The sequence below is a fragment of the Solanum stenotomum genome, chromosome 7, assembly GCF_019186545.1.
Source record: "Solanum stenotomum isolate F172 chromosome 7, ASM1918654v1, whole genome shotgun sequence".
NCBI lineage: Eukaryota > Viridiplantae > Streptophyta > Magnoliopsida > Solanales > Solanaceae > Solanum > Solanum stenotomum.
In genome coordinates this window covers 13,212,173-13,234,195 of record NC_064288.1, presented here as the reverse complement: position 1 = coordinate 13,234,195, position 22,023 = coordinate 13,212,173, and the positions used below count along the sequence as shown (strand labels likewise).

Below are 22,023 nucleotides of genomic sequence, written 5' to 3'. Positions count from 1 at the left end.
AAAAAAAAAAATAACAACAAAAGTTAGCGTTGCTGAAATTCAAACTCGCGCGCGGTAATTGGAATAACCATTTCGCTCGTTGTGCAAACCAACGAGCCAAGGAGCTTTCTTGTTCAAGGAGTGTCATTAATAATATTTGTAGTTCTTTTCTTTCTTTTTTTCAGATTTTTGTATATGTATATATACTAAAAAAAATCAACGAAGCGGTATCGATTGACCCCTCTTTGTATAAGGTTGGTCTGCCCCTGAATACACCCTTCGTCTAAATTTATGTGATGTACGGAAATTGGGTATGAAATTCAAAGAATATGAAAAGACTTCGTAATGTTTCAAAATTATCTTTAAAATAGTACATTTTTATTTTTTAAAATTGTCAAATAAGTGAAATCTAACTGTGTAATTCTTTTTTTGAATTAACTAAAAAAAAAAAGGAAAAAGTGTCAACAATGCTAGTAGTATGGTGATTTATATTATTTAGGGTTTGTTAGTGATCTATAATTGGAGAGATTAGGAAGAAACGTTTTAATGATGTTAGAGATTGATGAAGTTGACTACTATGAGAAGTGCTAAAAAGAGTGATGGGGGGACATGTACTAAAAAGCTAGTGATGCTAATTGGGTGGCCTTTGACACGACTGTGAAACCATAGAAAAGGTGCTTTTAGATGTCTATAAATTGCATGCATCACTGCATGTTCCATGTGCGATAATAATAATTGACATAACTCTTCTTTTCTTCTTGCATCCCTTCCTTTAATGTAAGTCCCATTCATAGACCAACGAGAATTGTTAGAGTGGTAAGTATATTTTTATCTTTAATTAGAGGATTTGAGTTTTTCTGAGTATGAAATCATCTTTATTAAAGAGCACTTTATTAATTAATGTATCACTTTTTTATGTGAATTAGAATTTAATCGGGATTTAATGTAGATATCAAACACGATGTATAAGATTAAATTTAATTAGACATTAGGATAAAATGAAGAGTAAATTTTAGGTTTAGCAAACAGAAAAATCATATTTATATGATATAGCTATAGTTTGTATAATAGTGTTCTATAGCAAACTTTATGTTTGTTATGACTATTAATCTGTATATTTGGGTATACATATACATAAAAATCAGTATTTGTATATTTTGGTATACAAACTAAAACACAGTAATTGTATATAAACAAAATTACTACATATATACAACACATGTATACCGAATGGGTCTGTTTGTATATTTCGGTATACAAATGGGTCTCTATTTGTATATTTCGATATACAAATGGGTCCTGCAATTAATTTTTAGACAACACATATGTATACCGAATGGGTCTATTTGTATATTTCCGTATACAAATGGGATGGCAAAAAACATGAAATGTTTGCTGCGAATTACAAATAAAAGTAACTATGGCAATAACATTTAATTTGAATTAATAATTTGTTATTTCATACCATTTTCCATAAAATGAAATGTACTCTATTTGTCCCAATATGCTTTGGGGATAATTTTGCCAATTATAGCTAAATTGTGTTTGAGCTTGAGAAGTAAAAAGTGATTCAACTTGATATATAATTCTATATTTATAGTACATTTTATGTATTTTCTTAATAGAAATAGAAGATCTAATATAAATATATAGAAATTAAATTAAAAATTACGATTGGATATTTATATATATATACACATATATGATCATATATAATTTATGTACAGGCTAGAAAAAATAAATAATAAATATGTCTGACAATTTGTGTGAAATATATAACATTAACAGCTAATGAAACTTATGAGTCACTTAAAAATTCTTCAGTTCTCCGTATTTTGTATTTTATATATAATTTCCGGAATGAAAGAGATACTTCATCAACGGCGGATGTATGCTAGTATATGAGTTTATGGAAGAGAGAAGTGTTGAAAATTCCCCTAAATTTGGCGTGAATTATTAGTTTCATCCTCAAACTATTGACAATCTTAAAAACATCATTTTACTTGACTAATTGAACTTAAATTCACTCTTGATCTTACAACATAAGTAAATACACTCTTAAATTTTCGTCAAGTTTAGGGGTGTTTTCAACACTTCTCTCGGTTCTTTTAATAAGAGTCTCATACTTCTACAAGAGTTTGAGATCACTTCCTATGTCATGTTGCATATTAGAGGTGTATCTAAGTTTTAGTTAATCAAATAAATGAGTGTTTTTAAAACTATCAATAGTTCAGATACAATACTAATAATTTACATCAAATTCAAAAATATTTTCAAATACTTCTCTAATTAGCTTTTTTTATTATTTGATTACAGAAACTAACTTGTAATACAATATTATGGTGGAAGTTACTCATTTGGATACCCATTTAGTTAATAATTAAAATGGTAACAACAGACATCACTTTTTTGACATGAAAAAAGGTGACAAGTAGAAAGGGCAAAGGGACCCCTTGCTATAGAAAAGTATTGAGTAGGTATCCCATGTGACCTTCCTCTAACAAACTCCCCCCCATCACATCTTTTCCCACTTCAATCAACCTCCTTCAACAATTAATCACTTTATTTCATCTTATATACCTTGTTCAATTTATTTGATCTATTTTTTTAATTCGTTTAAGAAATAATGATATTTCCACTTTTAACATTTTTTACTATATAATTAAATTTTTTAGTACATTTGATATATTTTTAATTTAAGATCAGAAGATTCAAAAATTTTCTTTTTTAAAAAAAAATTCAATGTCAGATCAAAATTCAAATAAATTGAAACGAATGAAGTATTTGTTTCAAAACAAAAAAAGGAAAATCAGTTTTTCTTTTCCTAAACTAACTGACGACGATAATTGCATGATTGTTTAAGAGCTTGCCGACTGTGTAAATCATGATATTAACTTATTAGATAGACTTAAAGACGTTTCACTTTCAAAAAATTTTCTCTAACCTTACATTTCTTTTCACCAACTACTTGATTATTACTCATTTATGATCGTGTAAATTACTTGCTTGATTGGTACCACTATTAGGGTGTACAAGTCAAATCGAACCAACAAACCAAATCAAACCAAAAAAAAAAAATTGATTTGTGGTTTGATTTGGTGGTTGAAAAAAAAACTGACCACTCTTGGTTTGGTTTGGTATTAAAAGAAAAAAATCAAACCGAACCCAAACCAAACCGACATAATATATATATATTTTATTTTATTTTTATTGATAGATAAAAAAATATTATTTATAATCTACTTTGTTAATATATTTTTAGTTAGTTTATAGTTTTCAATGTTTATATATTTTATTTCAAATTTGGGCTTGAAAATTTTTGCAAATATATATATATATATAATTTTATTTTATTTATAGATAAAAATATTATTTATAATCTATTTGTTAATATATTTTTAGTTAGTTTATAGTTTTCAATGTTTATATATATTATTTCAAATTTGGGCTTGTAAAATTTGTAAATATTTTATTTTGTATTAAGATCCGATGTTACAATATATGTTATAGTTTTTCAAATTCAAAGTTAACAATTTACTTTGTAAATATTTTGTTTTGTATTCAATTTGTATGTAGCCTTTAATTTAACATAATGAGCGTTGATATTTTTAAAAAAATATTTTGTACTCATATGAATTTTACCGTCTTTTCAAAAAATTCTATTTATTTAACATTTTTTAAGTTTAGTTTATCACACAGGTAAGTGAAAATATATTTGATCTCTTTTTCAAACACCGTACAGTTGTAAAAAATCAAAAGAATCGACTAAAGCCGAAACCGAAAAAATCCACTTTGTGTGGTTTGATTTGGTTTTTAGATTTAATAAACCGACATAATTGGTTTAGATTTTTTTAATGAAAAACCAAATCAAATCAACCTATGTACGCCCCTAACCGCTATAATGTTCTTTCTTAATAATGCTTTCTGCTCTCTAAATTTTCTACAACGTACACTCCAAAAGCTAGCTCAAAGGCAGGAGGATTGTCCAAATCTCAGATGCGTGGCAATTTGATTTTTGGAGGGCCCCAACATCGGGTGAGATGGGCCCTGCTTTGATACCATGTTAAATTAGATCTTATGTCTAACTCACACAGTAGCGGATCTATGCAGAGGTTTGGGGGTGGTCGACGGAAACTCTATATATACATAGGTATATATATATATATAATATTTATATAAATATAAAGCGTGCCACCCACAGAACAAAACTGTCTTGTGGTGCCATGGTAGGAGGGCAATTTTAGAAAGCTGATGTTGCGGGTTCGAATCCCATTTGTACCTATTTTTCTGAGAAATTTGATGCAGACGTTTTTTAAGAAAAAAAAAAAGGCTCCAAGCACGTTTTTTTAAGGAAAAACAGTTGGCACAATTTTTATTTTTATTTTTTTATAATTGTTATTGACTTAAATTAAATTAATTACATTATTACTCCTTTGACTTTTCTTTTATTTGATTAAATATTCAATAAAAGTGTAATATCTTATTATTTACATTTTATTGATTGATTTATGATATATATCGAAAAGACAAATAATTTAATCAAATATAAAATTAATTTAATCGATAAGTCTATTGGCACCCACAGACTCTAAATCCTGGATCCGCCACTGAACTCACACCCCAAAAGCTAGCTCAAAGGGAGGAGGATTGCCCAAGCCTTATAAGAATTTCACTCATCTCATTAATCACCGATATGAGACTTTTGTCATTCTTGAACACTTTCCAGATGCGGTTATATATTGAAAGACAAAATAGAAAGTTTTCCTAACTATTTTTATCTATTTTTTTTTTATGTTTTATCGTTTTGTGTCAGAAGTAAAGGGAGAGGTCAAAAGTTAGAGACAATCAGAGACTTTATGTAATGTAAGAACAAGCGTGCATATATTTTATTATATTATGGATTTTGTTTTCATATATTTTATAATATACATAGTAGATTAGTCAATTTTGTCATTATTTGGTATCTCATAATTGTTTTGCAATAAACAATTGTAACGTGCGGGTATTGGAGAATACATGCATCATTTCTATCTTCTTCTTTTTTTAAAAAAAAAAATACTTAATATTACTTCAAGCTCACAGTTCTTACTAACAAACTGTTTAATGGTAGTACAAGAAGGGGCATGTAATATAAATTGACAACTTGATGCTAAAAAGAGCAAGGCATTAATTGGAACTCCCTTGAAAGTCTACATATAGTTTCTTCAACAAGTGTAGCAAAACGAATAAATTGATCAAATTATAAACTATAAACTGAAGAACTTAATTGGAGAAGATTTAGAGGGGTTTGGATTGGCTTAAAAGTTGGTCAAACCTATTTTTAAATCAGTTTTTAACTTTTGAAAGTGTTTGACAAATATAAAAAAAATAACTTAAAATATGTTAGAAAGTGTTTGACAAGGTCAAAAATGCATTAAAATAAATTTAAAATGACTTAAAATAAATTTAAAATGACTTAAAGTAGGTCTCCCTACTTTTTATTTTTTGACTTAAAAGTCATTTCAATTTGACTTAAAAACTACTTTTTTAAGTCAATTCAAACGGACTCATGATTCACTAGTTTTTTGTACATCAATTTTTACATTAATAAGATGGTACAAAAGCATTCATAAAGTTAGCTAATCATGTAAAATAAATTGGTGTTTACTGATGTGATGTCAATATTACTAGTGGAATACTTTGAATATTGTCACTTGCGTATTTCAGATTTCATTTTTATTTCTAAAAAATTGTCAACTTAATTTGTCCCCAAATTAAGTAGAATGGTTAATCAGAATTAGAATTTCATTGTTACCAAGTTCAAATTAATGAATTTATGTAACGTGATATAAAAAAATATTCAACGACATTCGAAGGAGCTTATGAGTGTTTTGAACAACTTCTCTGTTTCAATGATTTGAATTAGATGCTCATACCATTTCACCCTGTACAAGATCACTCGAAAATTCCATTAACATCTTACCCTCATTGTAGTAAGATTTTTGGTTGAATTTTTATTCATTATTTCGTCCAAATCACATGTTGTGTTTGACTCTTTAATTTCTTTTATCATAACCAGGTCAATTCATTGAGCACTCACCTTTTCTGATTACTTAAACTAACAATTTTAGAGTTGGAGGTGAGAGAAACTTATCATCCAAGCAATCCTTTCTTATTTTAATTGGATCAGTAGATTCAGGAGCTAACATCTTTGATGGTCACTCAACTATCAACTTTTTTCACATAAAGTCACTTAATTTTCTTTTTCAACTCAAAAGTCACTTAACTATGACTTTTGTGCAAAAATGTCATAGTTGAATGACTTTTGAGTTGAAAATGAAAGTTGAGTAACTTTATGTGAAAATAGTTGATAGTTGAGTGATCATCAAAGATATTAAAATGATACCAAATAAATGTAATGAAAAAAGTTTACAGAAAGGTAATGTATGTGTCTTCCATGTTAAGATGTCCCACGTCGGTAGAGTGATGAGAATTTGGTTTCTTTATATGGACTTAAAACAAGCCTTTCCTCATTAGCTGCTTTTGGGGTTAACTTAGATCCATGTGTCATATTTTTACATTCCATTATTATTTACTTCATCTATTTTAATTTATTTATATAATTTTGACTTAACATGAAATTTAAGAAAATAAAAAAGAATTTTAAAGATTTCTAACTGATCTTAGAACTAAGACATATAAAATATATCAAAATATTATTTTATCTTATTGTAACATGAAATGTAAGAAATTGAAATTACATAGCTACCTTAAAAGAACGATTTATTTTAATGCACTGAAAAGTAAGAAAAGTAATATATAACAAATAAATTGAAACTAACGAAACAAAATACAGGCTGTACTAATTTATAGTTAGTGAATAGTGAATTTACTCTCTTTCTTGATTAGTTCTCACGAAAGTCACTATTAAGAGTTCTCAGGTTTGAGTTTCCTGAATATGGAGTTACCGAGTTCGAGCCTACGGAGTCACCGCACATGGGGTGGAAACAAAAAAGAATTCGCACAGCCCTCCCCACACGGCCAAACCCAAACAGAGGTGATAAAAGAGAGTATACATTCTATTTCCTACATCAACGCCGCATTTACAATCAGACAAACTTTTTCTTTCTCTCTGAGAGATTCTTCTCTTCTTTCCCATTTCTTCCATAATTCACTTCTCCATTAATCAATCTATGGAGAAGAAAATGGATCATCATCATCATCTCTGCTTCTTAAACACTAGTCAATTACTCAATCTCTTCATTTCTGAGTTAACTCTCTTCTCTTACTTCATTCTCTCTCACCCTATTTACTTCTCTTACTTCATCTTCTTCTATCCTTACCTTGTTAAAATCATCTCATTTCTCTCCCCTCTCTTCATCACCATTTCCCTTTTACTCCTTGCACTTGTCAACAACACCATCTCCCCTGCTTTTTTCATATCTTCCCCTGACTCAGATAATGTTAGTACTATTCTGCTATCTTTCAAGAATGCTCTACTGGAAGCTGATGCTGAAATTGAGGAGTTTGATCGTTTTGAGGATTTTGAAGTTTACAAGATTGTGTTTCAAGAAAACCCAATTGAGTTTTTTCACTATACATCCCCTGAAGAAAGTGAAAAATCACTTCTTGATTCTTCAGTTCAAGAAAAAGACTCTGCCATTGCCACTGCCACAGTTGATCTTGAAAATTCAGGGGTTGTAGTGGAAATGGATGAGTTTGAAAGCAAGAATTGTGCTGATAATGTGGAAAGGAAGAAAATTGAGGAAATGGGCACGAAGGTCGAGAAAGTTGTTGAAAAAGGAGAAATGATGATGGGAAATGGATCCAAGGAGGTGGATAAAGTGAAAAAGGCACATTCTTGGAGTAATCTTGACCAGAATTTAGGGAGTTATGGATCTATGAGGAAAGAAAAAGAGTGGACAAGGACATTAGCATGTAAACTTTATGAAGAAAGGCACAATGCTAGTAGTGATGAAGGAATGGATTTGTTATGGGAAACTTATGAATTAGACTCTGGAAAGAGCAAACTTAAAAGGGATAACACTACAAAGAAGAAGAAGAAGAAAGGAGAATCCACATCCAAATCCAAATCCAAAAGCTACAAAAAGTATGAAGAAGACGAAGGCGAAGAAGAAGAAGAAGAAGATATGAATGAACAACAGTTATGTTGCTTACAGGCTCTCAAGTTCTCAGCTGGAAAGATTAATTTAGGAATGGGAAAGCCTAATCTTGTTAAGATTTCCAAAGCAATTAAAGGGTTTGGATGGTTACATCATGTCACCAAGAAAAACAAGGTCCATTGTGGAGATAGATTTTAGTATATGCTTTTATATTGAGTAATTAAAAGATACTCATGCTAGTAGTAATATTACTATAATATGTTTTCCAAGAAATTAGACTACTTAACAAGTAAATATTTTTTGTTGTAGTTCTTTAGTTATGTAGCTATGGTACAACAATTAATCAAATCCTATCTCATTATCCATGATACTTGTGATATATTGTTGGGAAGAAGAGGTGAATGTTGATAAATCTTCTTTATAAATTGTTGTGTTGAATGTCCTCTAGGCATGCTTGATTGATTGATATGTTCCCCCTTTGCCTAACCTTTGGCTAAAATGAGATTCTGAATATCACTATATGATACTGTTTTTGTTGTCACATCTGTTTATATGAAGAAGGAAAAAGTTTCACTCTTCTGCTGTTTGTACATTTCTTTTTCTTTCACACAGCATCAGTACTTTTCACTTTTGGGAGATTAGTAAAAAAAATTATATGGATTTGGGAGAGGGTAGATTCCACTTGTCTATTAAAGCTCTATACTTTCTTAGAACAGTTAAAAGCAGGCGGAGCAGATGATGCGTGGATAAAAGGTACGAGAGGGGCAAGGCACCAGTGATGTGAGATCAGTTTTCTGAGAGAGTATCCCAAATGAAGAGATAACAATGCTAAACAGGAACAGGCAAAGGATGCCTGACCTGAAGAGGGGGACCTGTGTCCCAGTGATGTGAACAAAGAGACAAAAAAGGACTGATATGCGGGGTCGTTGTATAGATTCACCTAAGCAAATCAGGAATATTGGTTGGCATCACTCTTCACCACATGGCCCGAACCTATTGATTTTAGTACTTTCGGGCTCAAGTGGAGCTTTCTTATTGGGGAAACCTCACCCTTGTAACCTAATAGTTTACTTCGTCCATTTGTATAGGGACTCCGAATTTTAGTAATGCAACAACAATACTGAGTTCCAAGTTTGCTTTACTCAATCTTTATCGTTTAAGTATATTCATTCGTTCATAAACGTCACCGGAGCTAAGGCTTACGTCTCCAGATATGTAACATACAACAAAAAATAAGCTTGAAGAAGCTTCATTCGCTTTACTTTCTTGCTCGTTTCATTTACTTTTTAATAACTAATCTTACAATATTCAATTGTTAATAACATGATCTAAAGGGTTAATGTAGGACGCATGTCCTTGACCTCATATAAATTTAACTGTATCATTTCTGTGATAAATAGTTTGGTGCCCAACGTGGCACCAGGACAACTGTGTGCTGGTTTAACTCACTGAACCTTATTTTCTCACTAGTTTGAAGTTCCCGGATCGTTCTCGTGATCGAGGCTAATGGGTATCTTTGGAATCAAGCAAGGTGAATCTATGCCACTCAGGGACTTCATCATGAGATTCCAGGAATAAAAAAAGTGTATTGCCCAGGGGTCCCGGATGATTGGGTCCCTGAAGTGTCATAAAGGGCATTGAATCCAAGGAGCTTGTTCGTTTATTCACGTCTGAAAGAAAGCTTGATGAACGTCGAGGTCAAAACTTGGGATGAAGTGTTTCAGCAATACGAATCCATAGCCAGGACAGAGGATGACTACTATTACAGATTGCATAAGAGAATGATGAGTGTATGAGAAGCCTATTCTGCTCCACCGAGCTGATCCTCCTGGAAAGAGGTAAATATGATGACCGGAGGAGAGGAGATCAGCGGAATAAGAGTATCAACAACGAAAAAGGCCAATGTCGTAATTCTAATGTTGAGGCAATTATTTTTTATGAACAAGAACTGGACTACTCATAACAGCGCTCTGGTAATCTCTTTAAATATTGCAGACTTTAATGTTAGACGTGTGTTGATTGATCCATGCAGCTAGACAAATATTATCCACAAGCGAGCCCTCGAGCAGATAATGTAGTACCAGTAACTAAATTATTGGCTAGGTTCAACATGTCTAATTTTTAACATTTTACTTACCTTGTGCCACTAAATATCACATAAAAAGTTACCTGATTATAAAATAGCCAAAACTATTAAAAATTCACTGGCTAGTTGGCACTTGGAGACAATTCGGCTACTTATATATTGTGGTGGCCGGTAAGTCGAATCTTGAAGCTGGGAAACAAGAATCTTCAAGGCAACAAGTCCATAGAGAAAGGGATGCAATGGCGCACAAAAAAACAGAGGTAATTGAAGATCAAGAAGACAACAGTACGTCAAGAACTGTTTCTCTTCACATCAATGACTGCAAGCTAAGTACGTACGTCACTCCATTTCTATTATGTTAATTTTCCAATGATCAATTAAAGACCCTGTTACGTTTAATAATGAATAAACATAATGGTGCATGCTTTCTTTGGTACATTGTATTTTCCACAGGTGGATTCATCAAGAATGTGATGAAGAAAGTGATGGTATAGTACTGGACCCAGAGGATAGGACTACAGATATACTGAATGAAAAGAGTGATCAACTCACCAATTCTGATATATATTAATGTTAATTAATAAATGATAAGTGCTTATGTTCCTAGATGTTTTGATGATCTCCTCACAAGTGCATGGACACTAATTAAGGGGGAACACCAGTTATTGAATAAATGTTTGTTCACTCACATGAGGAGTTATGCAGGGACCTGGTCCTCTGCAGAGTATGAATACTCGTCCAGTGGTCAAAGTGTTGTACAGCTGGAAAGCTGTCTGCGTCAGAAAGTTGGTGAAGTTGCAGAGTACTCCACCAATCAGAAGCGACGAGGTTGCTTGTTCATTGGATAATAACTTTTCATGTCTAAATATATCCAAGGAAAAACAACAAACTAATTCATTCATTCAAAAGGAGAGAGTCAGCACGTATTCTCAAGAACTTACTAAGAGAAGTTTGCAAGGGCCCTGGTCCCTGCAAGACTACGATGTGAAAGGACGACAAGACAGCTGTCAGAAAAGGTGTCACTTCCGATGTAGCAGGTGCACGTCCTTCCAGAGAGGCAGACTCTCAGCCAATGGGCGGTCCCAAGAAGTTTGTATTCATTTTGATATAATCTCTCAACACAAAACACAAACTCAAGATTTTAGCAAACAAAAACTCACAAGCTTAAAAAGAAAAAACCATCTCCAAGGTAGAACAATACTCACACTCAACAAAAGGATCTTATAAAGTGCTAAAGCATCTTTGTTGAGTTTGATTTTTGTGTCTATCATTTTATAGGTTTTTGCATCTTGAAACTTCTCAAGTATACAAGCAAAGACCATTTTGGTGAAGTATTCTCCAGCAAGCACAACAAGGACCTGATCAAGCTGCAAGCATCTGAGTGTGTCTTAGGAGTTATACTTCCATGCGTATATTGTAAATTTGTTCCTAGTCTATAAAGGATTCAGATATTTGTTTCTGTCTGGAAAGGTCTAAGTCGGTTAGAGTTAGCTGATTTAGTGAGGAGTGTTGTATCTGCTCAGTCAAAGTCTAAGTCATCTAGGAGCTAGTTGATTTAGTGGGCGGTGTGGTATCCGCTTAGCAAAGTCTAAGTTATCTAGGGGTGATAGCTTAGTGGGCAGTGTTGTATCTGCTTAGGCTCGTCTAAGTAATAGGATATATTGCTTAGTGTGGAGATTAGTAGGTTAATCTCATTTTGTAAACTGACTTTTACGTTTGCTTTGAGAAGATTAGTGGAAGCAGTTTGAAAAGTCCTGGCAGGCCAGGTCGTGGTTTTACTCCTTTGAGCAAGGAGGTTTCCACATAAAGTTATTTGTGCAATCTTTACTTTCAGTATTTATTTTACTGTCTGTTTTGTAACAGTGCTGAGGACCTGGTCCCATCGATATTCGTGGACGCATACATTCCAACAATAAAAATGTACTTCTTGTTTGATTCTTGACAATGCTTTATTGTTCTGTTATTCATGCAGAGACAAAACTGATCGTGTTAGTACGTTGACAATCTGACCTTACCAGTAGTGCCAATGGCTTACAGCTCCCGCCTCCCAGGGAAAGAAGTCAGAGAGAAACTCCTTCCTCATATTTCTGCACCTGCTCTCGGTGAAGCAAAAGATGTAATTTTAGTTGATCATCAAGGACAAGAATGGGACATGTTACTTTTTCGTCAAAATGAAGATCTCTACTTTCTTAAAGGACATTGGTATGACTATGCAGATGTATACAATTTAGCTGTTTCAGATACCATAGTTATTGAGAGGATCATGAAGCAGCAAGTGAAAGAAGATTTTGATTTTGCTGCAGTGAGTGGGATTGGCGATCACGACTGGGACACCATCTTTCCTCCCAATTCAACATGGCAGATTGAACAAGTTAATACTATTAGCACAGAGGACGTCAAAGAGCCAGATGAATTAGCAGAGCAAACTGAAATCAAAGATATTGGCAAAGTTGAAGTAGTTGTAGTTATGTATGAAATCACAATCAAGAGAGGCCCTCAAAATACTAAGTATGTTATATTATAGTTACTTTGAGTTCTGTTGCATGAAAAATGTATAGAGAACACTCAAACGTAGTATTATAAGAGAGAAATACACATGGATTTTGATTTTAGAACTTTACTTTGCTACCTTGATTTACTCCTTTTGTCAATTGGCTAAATAAATTGTTATGAGATAGGTCTATGCAAAACTTATGTTACAGTAGCATCAAGACTAGCCTACGTAGGTCACTTGTATCGTACAGCTCGATATCCATTAGCTTGATCACTTAGATTTGAATCAAAATAATAAGAATATATGTCTCTCTAATCAACCCAAGAACCCTATATATCTATAAGCATTGCCATGTGAGGACGAAAATAAAAACATTCCCCAAGCTTTTGTGTTTATGTCTGCGACCAGTTAAAATGACTATAAAGAAAGCATTAGTAATGAACATTTTAAGAGAGAATCGGAGGAGTTCCTCCCAAGTTAATCATTGTTAAGCTATTGAAAGAATATACAAACATCCGCAGAAAATATATGGAGGCCAGGTACTTGAACAGGAAAAATTGTTATAGAATATACTAACATGTAAACGATCTGAACATGAATATCTGCAGATTACAATTGTGCGTTTTGAGTATGAAACAAAATGCATGAAGCTACTTAGTTTGATGGCTAATCCCAATGGATGAATGCATTAAGTTCAATCCTGTGTAAGTGACAGACTAGTATTAATGAATCGATCCATCAGAGCCAGTAAGCATCATTACTATCATATCCAGGTTCATCACTATCAAATCCTGGTTCATCACTATCATATTCTGGTTCATCACAATGAAGTTCCATCCTATTATCGACAGTAGTAGTAGTTGCAGTCAAAGGAGGTGCTGAACTATTATTGACAGCTGAAGTAGTTGCAGTAGAAGCAGGTGCTGAACTATTATCGACAGCAGTAGTAGTTGCAGTCAAAGGAGGTGCTGGACTATTATCGACAGCTGAAGTAGTTGCAGTAGAAGCAGATTCTGAACTATTATCAACAGCTGAAGTAGTTGCAGTAGAAGCAGGTACTGAACTATCAGCTACAGCAGTAGTAGTAGGAGGTGCTGAACTATTATTGACAGCAGTAGTAGTCTGATAAGTGATTTCATAGTGATAGGAGGTGTTGACAAGCTGAACCTTTGCAGTTGGATCTAGAATTACCTTGTTAACAAAGATAGTAGTGTCTTCGATAACCAACAATTTGTGTTTAGCTACATATTCCTCCCAATTGCATCCTGTAATATAATATTCGTCTTGAACAGGATGCTCCACTAGCACAACAATTGACTCCTTCGTAATTGTATCATTTAGGGGTAGAAATATTGCATGTCCTACTTGAAGAAGAACATGTGGAACAAGCAATCTTGATTCTTCCTTTGATAACCGTAAGCAGTTGGGATTCTCTGCAACATCTTTAGCACATAAATTCTTGACAAGCACTTGGTATTATCTCTATTGATTTACTGCAAATTAAAAACAAGAAAAATATGAGTAAATGAGTTGTGACTAAAACCGGGAATTGGATTGAAAAACATACTTGTTTAATTTGCAAGTGTAGATCTTTGCTGATAACAATATATGAAATCCCCACATTCGAACTTGTGTTGAGCTGCATCCTGAAATTTGGTATTCGTCTTCATCATCACGCACTAGTTCCACTGTAAATGTCCTTGTCTTAATTGGAAGTAGATCTGTTACTTGTCCCTTTTTAGGAAAAGGAGGTTTAAGGAGATTCTCTTCCACATGTTTCTTTGGTAACCATAAGAATTTGGGATTTCCATAAACATCTTTAGCACATAACCTCTTGACAACCACTTTCTCCTCTGGTTGACTACAAGAAAATAATGAGTTATGACCAAAACAGAGAATTGAATTGAATTAAATAGAATTGAATTGAAGAAGAAGATACCTGTAATGTATCAGATTCTATTATTGAACGAAATTCATCAAATTGTAGTTCCTCCATTTCTGCACTTTTTCAAGACTTCCATCGCTGCTCTTCCTTCTTCTCCTATATATAGACTGCTAGTTTACACAAATCGGTTGCAACCGTTTTTTTTACTTCCAATTATATTATATATATGCTTTTATGTATTTGTAACATTTTTTATTTTTCTGCTTTGAGTCCACTACTATGAAATTATAGCAATCATATTTTAATTTATCGATTTACTCTTTTACTATTGAAAATAATTTAAATATACGTCTCGTGATACTTTTGATTCAATATACCATTTATGTTATACTTTCAATCAAAATATACCCCTCTTATCATAGTTACATCGTTTATCTTATTTTTAACCGAATGACACATGATGAACTTAAAAATAAATTATACGTCCCTAATTTTAAAGGGCATAAATGTAAAATGAGGCCAAGTTAAAGGGCATATTTATGTATTAGGCCTAAAATCAAATATGGCAATTAACTATAAGTATGACTAAAATCAAAATGCTTATGTCAAACACATTCTGAAGAACGTTATTATTAAGGTTCCATATATTATACAATTTGAGTCATATATCCTTTTTTTTTTGGAAGAGTCTTTAGAAGAAGAACAACAACCTGAGCTTACCACTATCTCATGGAGGTAGGAAGGATGTTTCCTAAAGACCTCGATCGGCTCAAAATGTCTATGCAAGTTCTAAAATTAAAATCACTCCAAAAAGACTTGACAAAACAAGAATTCTTCCAGACCCTGCAGCCTCTCTTTTCAAAACTGGCACAAGGCACTTTTTCTTTTTAACGTACATGTAAAAATCAAAGTCATGATTTCAACTTCGACATTGTTATCCACACAATGAAAGCTGGGAATTTGCAAAGGAGCTGTTGCTTTGTTTTGATGGGAGGGAATGTATTACAATCAATCGCCAGTAGGCGTCATCACTATCGTATTCTGGAATGTTGTTACTTTTGCCAATAGGTGTAGGTGTTGAACCATTCTCCACAGCAGGTGCTGAACGGCGGCTTGTAGAATGGCAGTGGTCTCTTTACTTTTGGGATCTTCTCTCATAAGTGATTTTATAGTAATAGGAGTGATTGATAAGCTGAACATCTAATTTTCCTCTTAGATTAGTGACCTTTTCCCAAATACATTCTGCAGTTGAATTTAGCATATCATCATGGTTCACGGTTACCTTGTCAATTTGTGCTTAGCCCTTATATTCCTCCCATCCTTCTCCTCCAAGATAGTATTCCTCTTTGTCAGTGTGAACCAATTCCATTTCGAAAACTCTAAATCCAATTGGAAGGCTAATTGACATCAGTTTTACGTAACAATCTGCAGAACACGATATCTTTCTCAGCTGTGTTTTCATCCATTATCATCACCTTCTTTCTCCATTTCTGGACCTTGTTCAAAAATACGTCAAAACAGAGTTGAGTAAAAGAAAAAGGCCACTCTGCCTTATTTTCCACTTCACTAAAGGGCGTTAAGTTAGTTTTCAAAAATTAGTTACAAAAACACTCAAATATATCCCTACTTACTGTTACAAAAGTGGCTCACATATACACATACCGTTACAAAATAATTTTGATTTTTAAAAAAATCATATTTTTTTTTTATACGTAAATTATTTTTTGACTTCTTTGATTTATTTTATTTGAGTTTTTTATTTTTTTTCTTTCCTGCTTTAGTGTAAAAATAAGAGAAATAAAAAGAAAGAAGTATGAGTGAAAAACAATTTAGTTTTTAAAAAACTAAAATAAATTTTTAAGGGCTATATTGTAATTTAGTTTTTATATCTATAAAAAAAATATTTGGGACATCTATTGTAAATTTTACCAGAATACAAGTGAAAAAATAAATATGACCATCAAAATAATAAAAAATCAAATTAGTCGATGAATAAAAATAGTCAAAAGAAAAAAAATGTATTAGAAGGATCAAATACATGAATTATTTTTTTAATAAAAAAAACAAAAAATTAATTTAAAAAACTTTTTTTTCACTCCCGTTAGAGGAAAATGGTATATATGAGTCATTTGTGTAATAGTAGAGGTATATATGAGTCACTTTTATAACGAAGTATATATCAACTCTATATAACAAAGTTGAGGAATATATCAAACTCTTTTCTCTTTGCCCATATTACCCTCAAATATGAAAGTATGGTAATATAACACATGGGTAGTCCAATAACGTAAAAGGGTAAATAATTCGTCAATACACAAATAAAGAAATAAAAAATACAAATTGATCAAAAGTCGTATTTAATCAAATACCATTATGGCTCATAGTATAAAAAACAATCTTTGCAAATAATACTTGATCTATCCAAATTTATATATATAACCAACAGCTAAGGCCATACTAACAGCAAATAATACTAACCTGTGTGCTCCTCATGTATATATATTGATAACACAAAATATACAACTAGTGGGACAAGGCCAAGCACAAGATATGACCACAATAGCATCAAGGGATATATACTGAAAACCTGGTCATTGAAGATCAAGAAGACAACACTACTCCTAAGAAATGAACATCGATCTCTACTTCTTAAAGGGCATTGGTATGACTATGCGGATGTATCCTGATGGAATAACTTATCCCAAAATAACTTGTGTGCTCCTCGATTGTGTATAATGATAACATATAACACAGAAGCCATAAAGATATAGTACTACTAGTGGGACAAGGCCAAGCTACAAGATATGACAACAGACAACAGTAGCATCAAGACTAGCTTTCTTAGGCCAATTGTATCATACAGATCATTATCGATTAGCTTGATCACAAATCTAATTGTTTTACCCGCGAATCAACTCAAGAACCCTATATATCTATAAACATTGCCATTGTGAGTTTTGAGTATGTAACTGATATGAGCATGAATATCTTCAGATTACAATTGTGAGTTTTGAGTATGAAACTGTTAAGACACTAAACAAAATGCATGAAACTACTTAGAGTTTGATGGCTAATCTCAATGGATGAATGTATTACAATGATCAAGTCCAATCCTGTGCAAGTGACAGAATGAAGTTCAATCCTACGTAATGAACTTCATTTGCTTAAAGTGTGACCCATTTAGTTAGCTGCCAAATTGCAGAAATGAAATCTCATTATTGAGGCCAACTTATTCATTTGATGAATTTGCAACCCAACTTATTTGTTCTCTTCTTTCTCTACCACACTCAATAAGTTAAATGCAAATAATCAGACCAATAGCATATTAAAGTAGTATTTTTCACCCCTAAGTTTTTTTTGATCGTATGATAAAATGATTTTCTTTCTCATTTTTTTCCTCCAACAAAGTAGAACACAAAAAATACCAACAATATAATAATTTTCTTAAGATTGTTGTTAATTTGTATTACTAAGATACTTGGAATAAAATTTTGCAAATCTTCATACCGAACAACAAAGTTTAACGTATATTTTTAAAACCATAAAATTAAAACAAATAAATAAAATATAATCTGCAATAAACCAGAAACAATATTGAAAAGAAGAAAATCGAGCTCATTGGATGAACATTGTGTCCTTAAGGAAATTATTTCCCTCGAGATTAATGGAATATATCTTTCTATGATAGAACGATTTTACTCACCGGTGTATTGATACCTAAAATCACAGTGTCACCGAACCACTCAACGACAGGTTACAACCTTACGGAAAAGTCAAAAGTCATAACTCTTCTTAAAAGTCACAACCTTACGGAAAAGTTGCAACTTTTCATAATAGTCACAGCTCTTTAGAAAAGTCACAATTCTTCATAAAAGTCACAACTCTTCATAAAAGTCACAACTTTTCATTCACGTCTTTTAAAGCCCAACAGTAATGAACATAGTGCTGGGAAACAAGAATCTTGAAGGCAAGAAATTCATAGAGAAAGGGATGCAAGAAAAACAAAGGTAATTGAAGATCAAGAAGACAACAGTAATATTAAGAAATTAAGAAGTGGTTCTCTTCACATCAATAACTGCAAGCTAACCAAGTCACTCCATTTCGATTATGTTAATTTTCCAATGATCAATTAAAGACCGTGTTACGTTTTATAATGAATAAATATAATGGTGCATGCTTTTTGGTACATTATAATTACCACAGGTGGATCCATCAAGAATGTATGTCAAATGAACTACAGATATACTGAATGCAAAGAGTGATCAAGTCACCAATTCTATATATATGTTACTCAATAAAAGCGTACTTCTTGTTTGATTCTTGACAATGATTTATTGTTCTGTTATTCATGCTGAAGCGAAACTGGTCAGAGAAGTGTTGATATACAAGAAATTAATAAAATCTGACCTTACCAGTAGTGCCAATGGCTTACAGCTCTCGTTGAAGCAAAAGATGTAATTTTAGTTGACCATCAGGGACAAGAATGGAACATGTTACTTGTGCGTCAAAATGAAGAAGTCTACTTTCTTAAAGGACATTGGTATGACTATGCGGATGTATACAATTTAGATACCATAGTTATTGAGAGGATTATGAAGCAGCAAGTGAAAGAAGATTTGGATTTTGCTGCAGTGAGTGAGATAGGTGATCACGACTGGGACACTATCTTTCCTCCCAATTCAACATGGCAGATTGAACAAGTTAATAATATTAATGCAGAGAGCAAACTGAAATTAAAGATATTGGCAAAGTTGAAGTAGCTGTAAATACTGAGTATGTTATACTATAATTAGTTTTGAGTAGTGTTGCATGATAAATGTATAGACAACACTCAAATGAATAAGTGTTATAAGAGAAATCCACATGAATTTTGATTTTAGAACTTCACTTTGCTCCCTCGATTTACTTCTTTTGTCACAATTGGCTTAATAAATTGTTATGAGTTAGGTCCATGCTAAACTTAGTATATAGCCTAACATAATGTTATGCTAGCGGGGAAAATTAGTGTTACGATCACTATTTCCATATGAGGATTCACCCTTTGCTTCTTCTTCACCAGCATAGGATATAGGTAAGAGGAATTTGGTTCACAACAGCATGCAGGGCTGAGCAGAATGAGAATGATAATCTGGAGAAGACATGATCGTAATACAAGAAATCGAAGTCAAAGGGATTCCCAGGCTAGATTTTGTGGTGAGAAAACAAGAGGGAACTGACTGAGGCAAACCAGCCTTAGTTAAGTGAGCTCCTGCAGAAATATAACCTAAGGCCATACTTGCAGCAAATAATACACAGTAAATCAGTAATCACTTAACTTGTGTGCTCCTCGCTCGTGTTTAATGATAACAGACAAAATAGAAGCCATAAAGATATACTACTAGTGGGACAAGGCCAAGCTACAAGATATGACAACAGTAGGTAGCATCAAGACTAGTTTTCTTAGGCCAATTGTATCGTACAGCTCGATATCCATTAGCTTCATCACTTAGATTTCGATCAAAATAATAAGAATTACATGTCTAATAGTTAGTACTAACTGTTTTACTCTCTAATCAACCCAAGAACCTTATATGTCCATATATAGGCATTGTCATATGCGACTAGTTAAAAATAACTAAAAAGAAAGCATTAGCAATGAAATTTTAAGAAAGGATCGGATGAGTTTCTCCCAGTTAAGCTATTGAAAGAATATAGAAACCAGTGGACATTGCTATAGAATATTCTAACATGTAAACAAACTGTTAATGAATATCTAAACAAAATGCATGAAACTACTTAGAGAGTTTGATGGCTAATCCCAATGGATGAATGTATTACAATGATCAAGTCCAATCCTGTGCAAGTGACAGAATGAAGTTCAATCCTACATAACCCTTTCTAACTGTTGTTATCGTCAGTAGTAGAAGCAGGTGCTGAACTATTATCGACAGCAGTAGAAGCGGGTGCTGAACTAGTCTCCGCGGTCGTGCCTAATAGTTTCGGTTTCTTTTGGGGTTGATTAGTGGCTCTAGTCTGATAAGTGATTTCATAGTGATAGGAGATGTTGACAAGCTGAACCTCTGCAGTTGGATCCAGAATTACCTTGTTAACAAAGATAGTAGTTTCGTCGAAAATGAACAAGTTGTGTTGAGCCACATATTCCTCCCATTCTCTTCCTCTAATATGGTACTCCTCTTGATCAGCATGCAACAGTTGCACTGTAAATGACTTCTTTTGAATTGGATCATGTAGAGGTAGAATTATTTCTTCTCCTACTTGAAGAATAAGATATTGATCAAGATTCCCTTCCACTTCTTTCTTCGATAATCGTAAGCATTTGGAATCTTTAGCACATAAATTCTTGACAAGCACTTGTACTCTCTCAATTGATTCACTGCAAAGAAAGAAAAATACGAGTTATGACTAAAACAGGGAATTGAATCGAATCAAATTGAAGAACATACTTAGGGAGTTGCAGATCCAATTCATCTGGTTTAGGCGTTTTACAAGAGTAGATTTGATAGGAATCATTTTTCTTAGAAAAATATATAAAATCTCCAGATTCCAACTTGTGTTGATTCTGAAATCTGTCCCACCCTGTTCTAAGATAGTAGTAATCTCCATAATTAGAGTGTACAACTTCCATCATGAACTTGTTCCCACCAAAATCTTCGAATTCTAATATCATGGATTTGCCTGATGCAAGAGGAGGTAAATGTTGTTGGGCAAACTTGTTTGGAATCGATACACTGTGTGACGAGTACTCATCAATAACAACAACTTGGGAATTGTTTTCATCAACTTCTTCATCCTCCATTTCTGCACTCTGCAGAGATCGTTTGAAGAAATTGGTTGGAACCGTTTTTTCTTTCTTATGGACTATTTGCATCCATTTTTGAGATATATATATATATATATATATATCGACTTTTTACGTATTTGCAACAATTTTTATTTCCTCTTTTATGGTTCTAAAAGGTGTGAATAGAAAACAAATGGTTGTGATTCTCACGAAAGGTTATGACCTTTATGAAAAGTTGTGTGTTTTCTAAAGGATTGTGATTGTTCTGTAAGGTTGTGTCTATTCCAAAAGGAGGGTTGTTTGAACTCCATAATTTTTGCATGAAAAAATGCATAATTTTTTTTTTTAGAAAATACTTGTTTGAACTCCATTATTTTGACTTAACCTTCTTTTAATTTGGCTAAAATAAATAAAAGTTTCAACTAATAATTTTTATATATATGAAACAAATAATCATGCATCTGAAAAAGAATAAAAAATAAAATATGCAGTATATATTAAGAAAAAAATAGATAACTTACCTTCACCGTCTAGACTTGATATATACTAACACAGTGACTTGCTCTAAATTGCCTTAACCAATAACTCTCTCTATGCTACTACTGACATAAAATCTACACATAAGGGCATATCATCTCATTATGGGTTCATGACTGCAATTACATACTTTACTCAATCACTATTTTCATTATTTTA

The 22,023-nt window shown here is 32.7% G+C and overlaps 1 protein-coding gene across 1 annotated transcript; it reads left to right on the top strand.

The window, feature by feature from the left end:
* The first annotated feature begins 7,082 nt into the window (after positions 1 to 7,082).
* LOC125870918 (uncharacterized) lies at positions 7,083 to 8,628 on the top strand. Its single transcript, XM_049551461.1, has one exon. It carries the CDS (start codon positions 7,152 to 7,154, stop codon positions 8,277 to 8,279), a length of 1,128 nt encoding a protein of 375 aa, XP_049407418.1. The 5' UTR covers positions 7,083 to 7,151; the 3' UTR covers positions 8,280 to 8,628.
* The last annotated feature ends 13,395 nt before the right edge of the window (positions 8,629 to 22,023 follow it).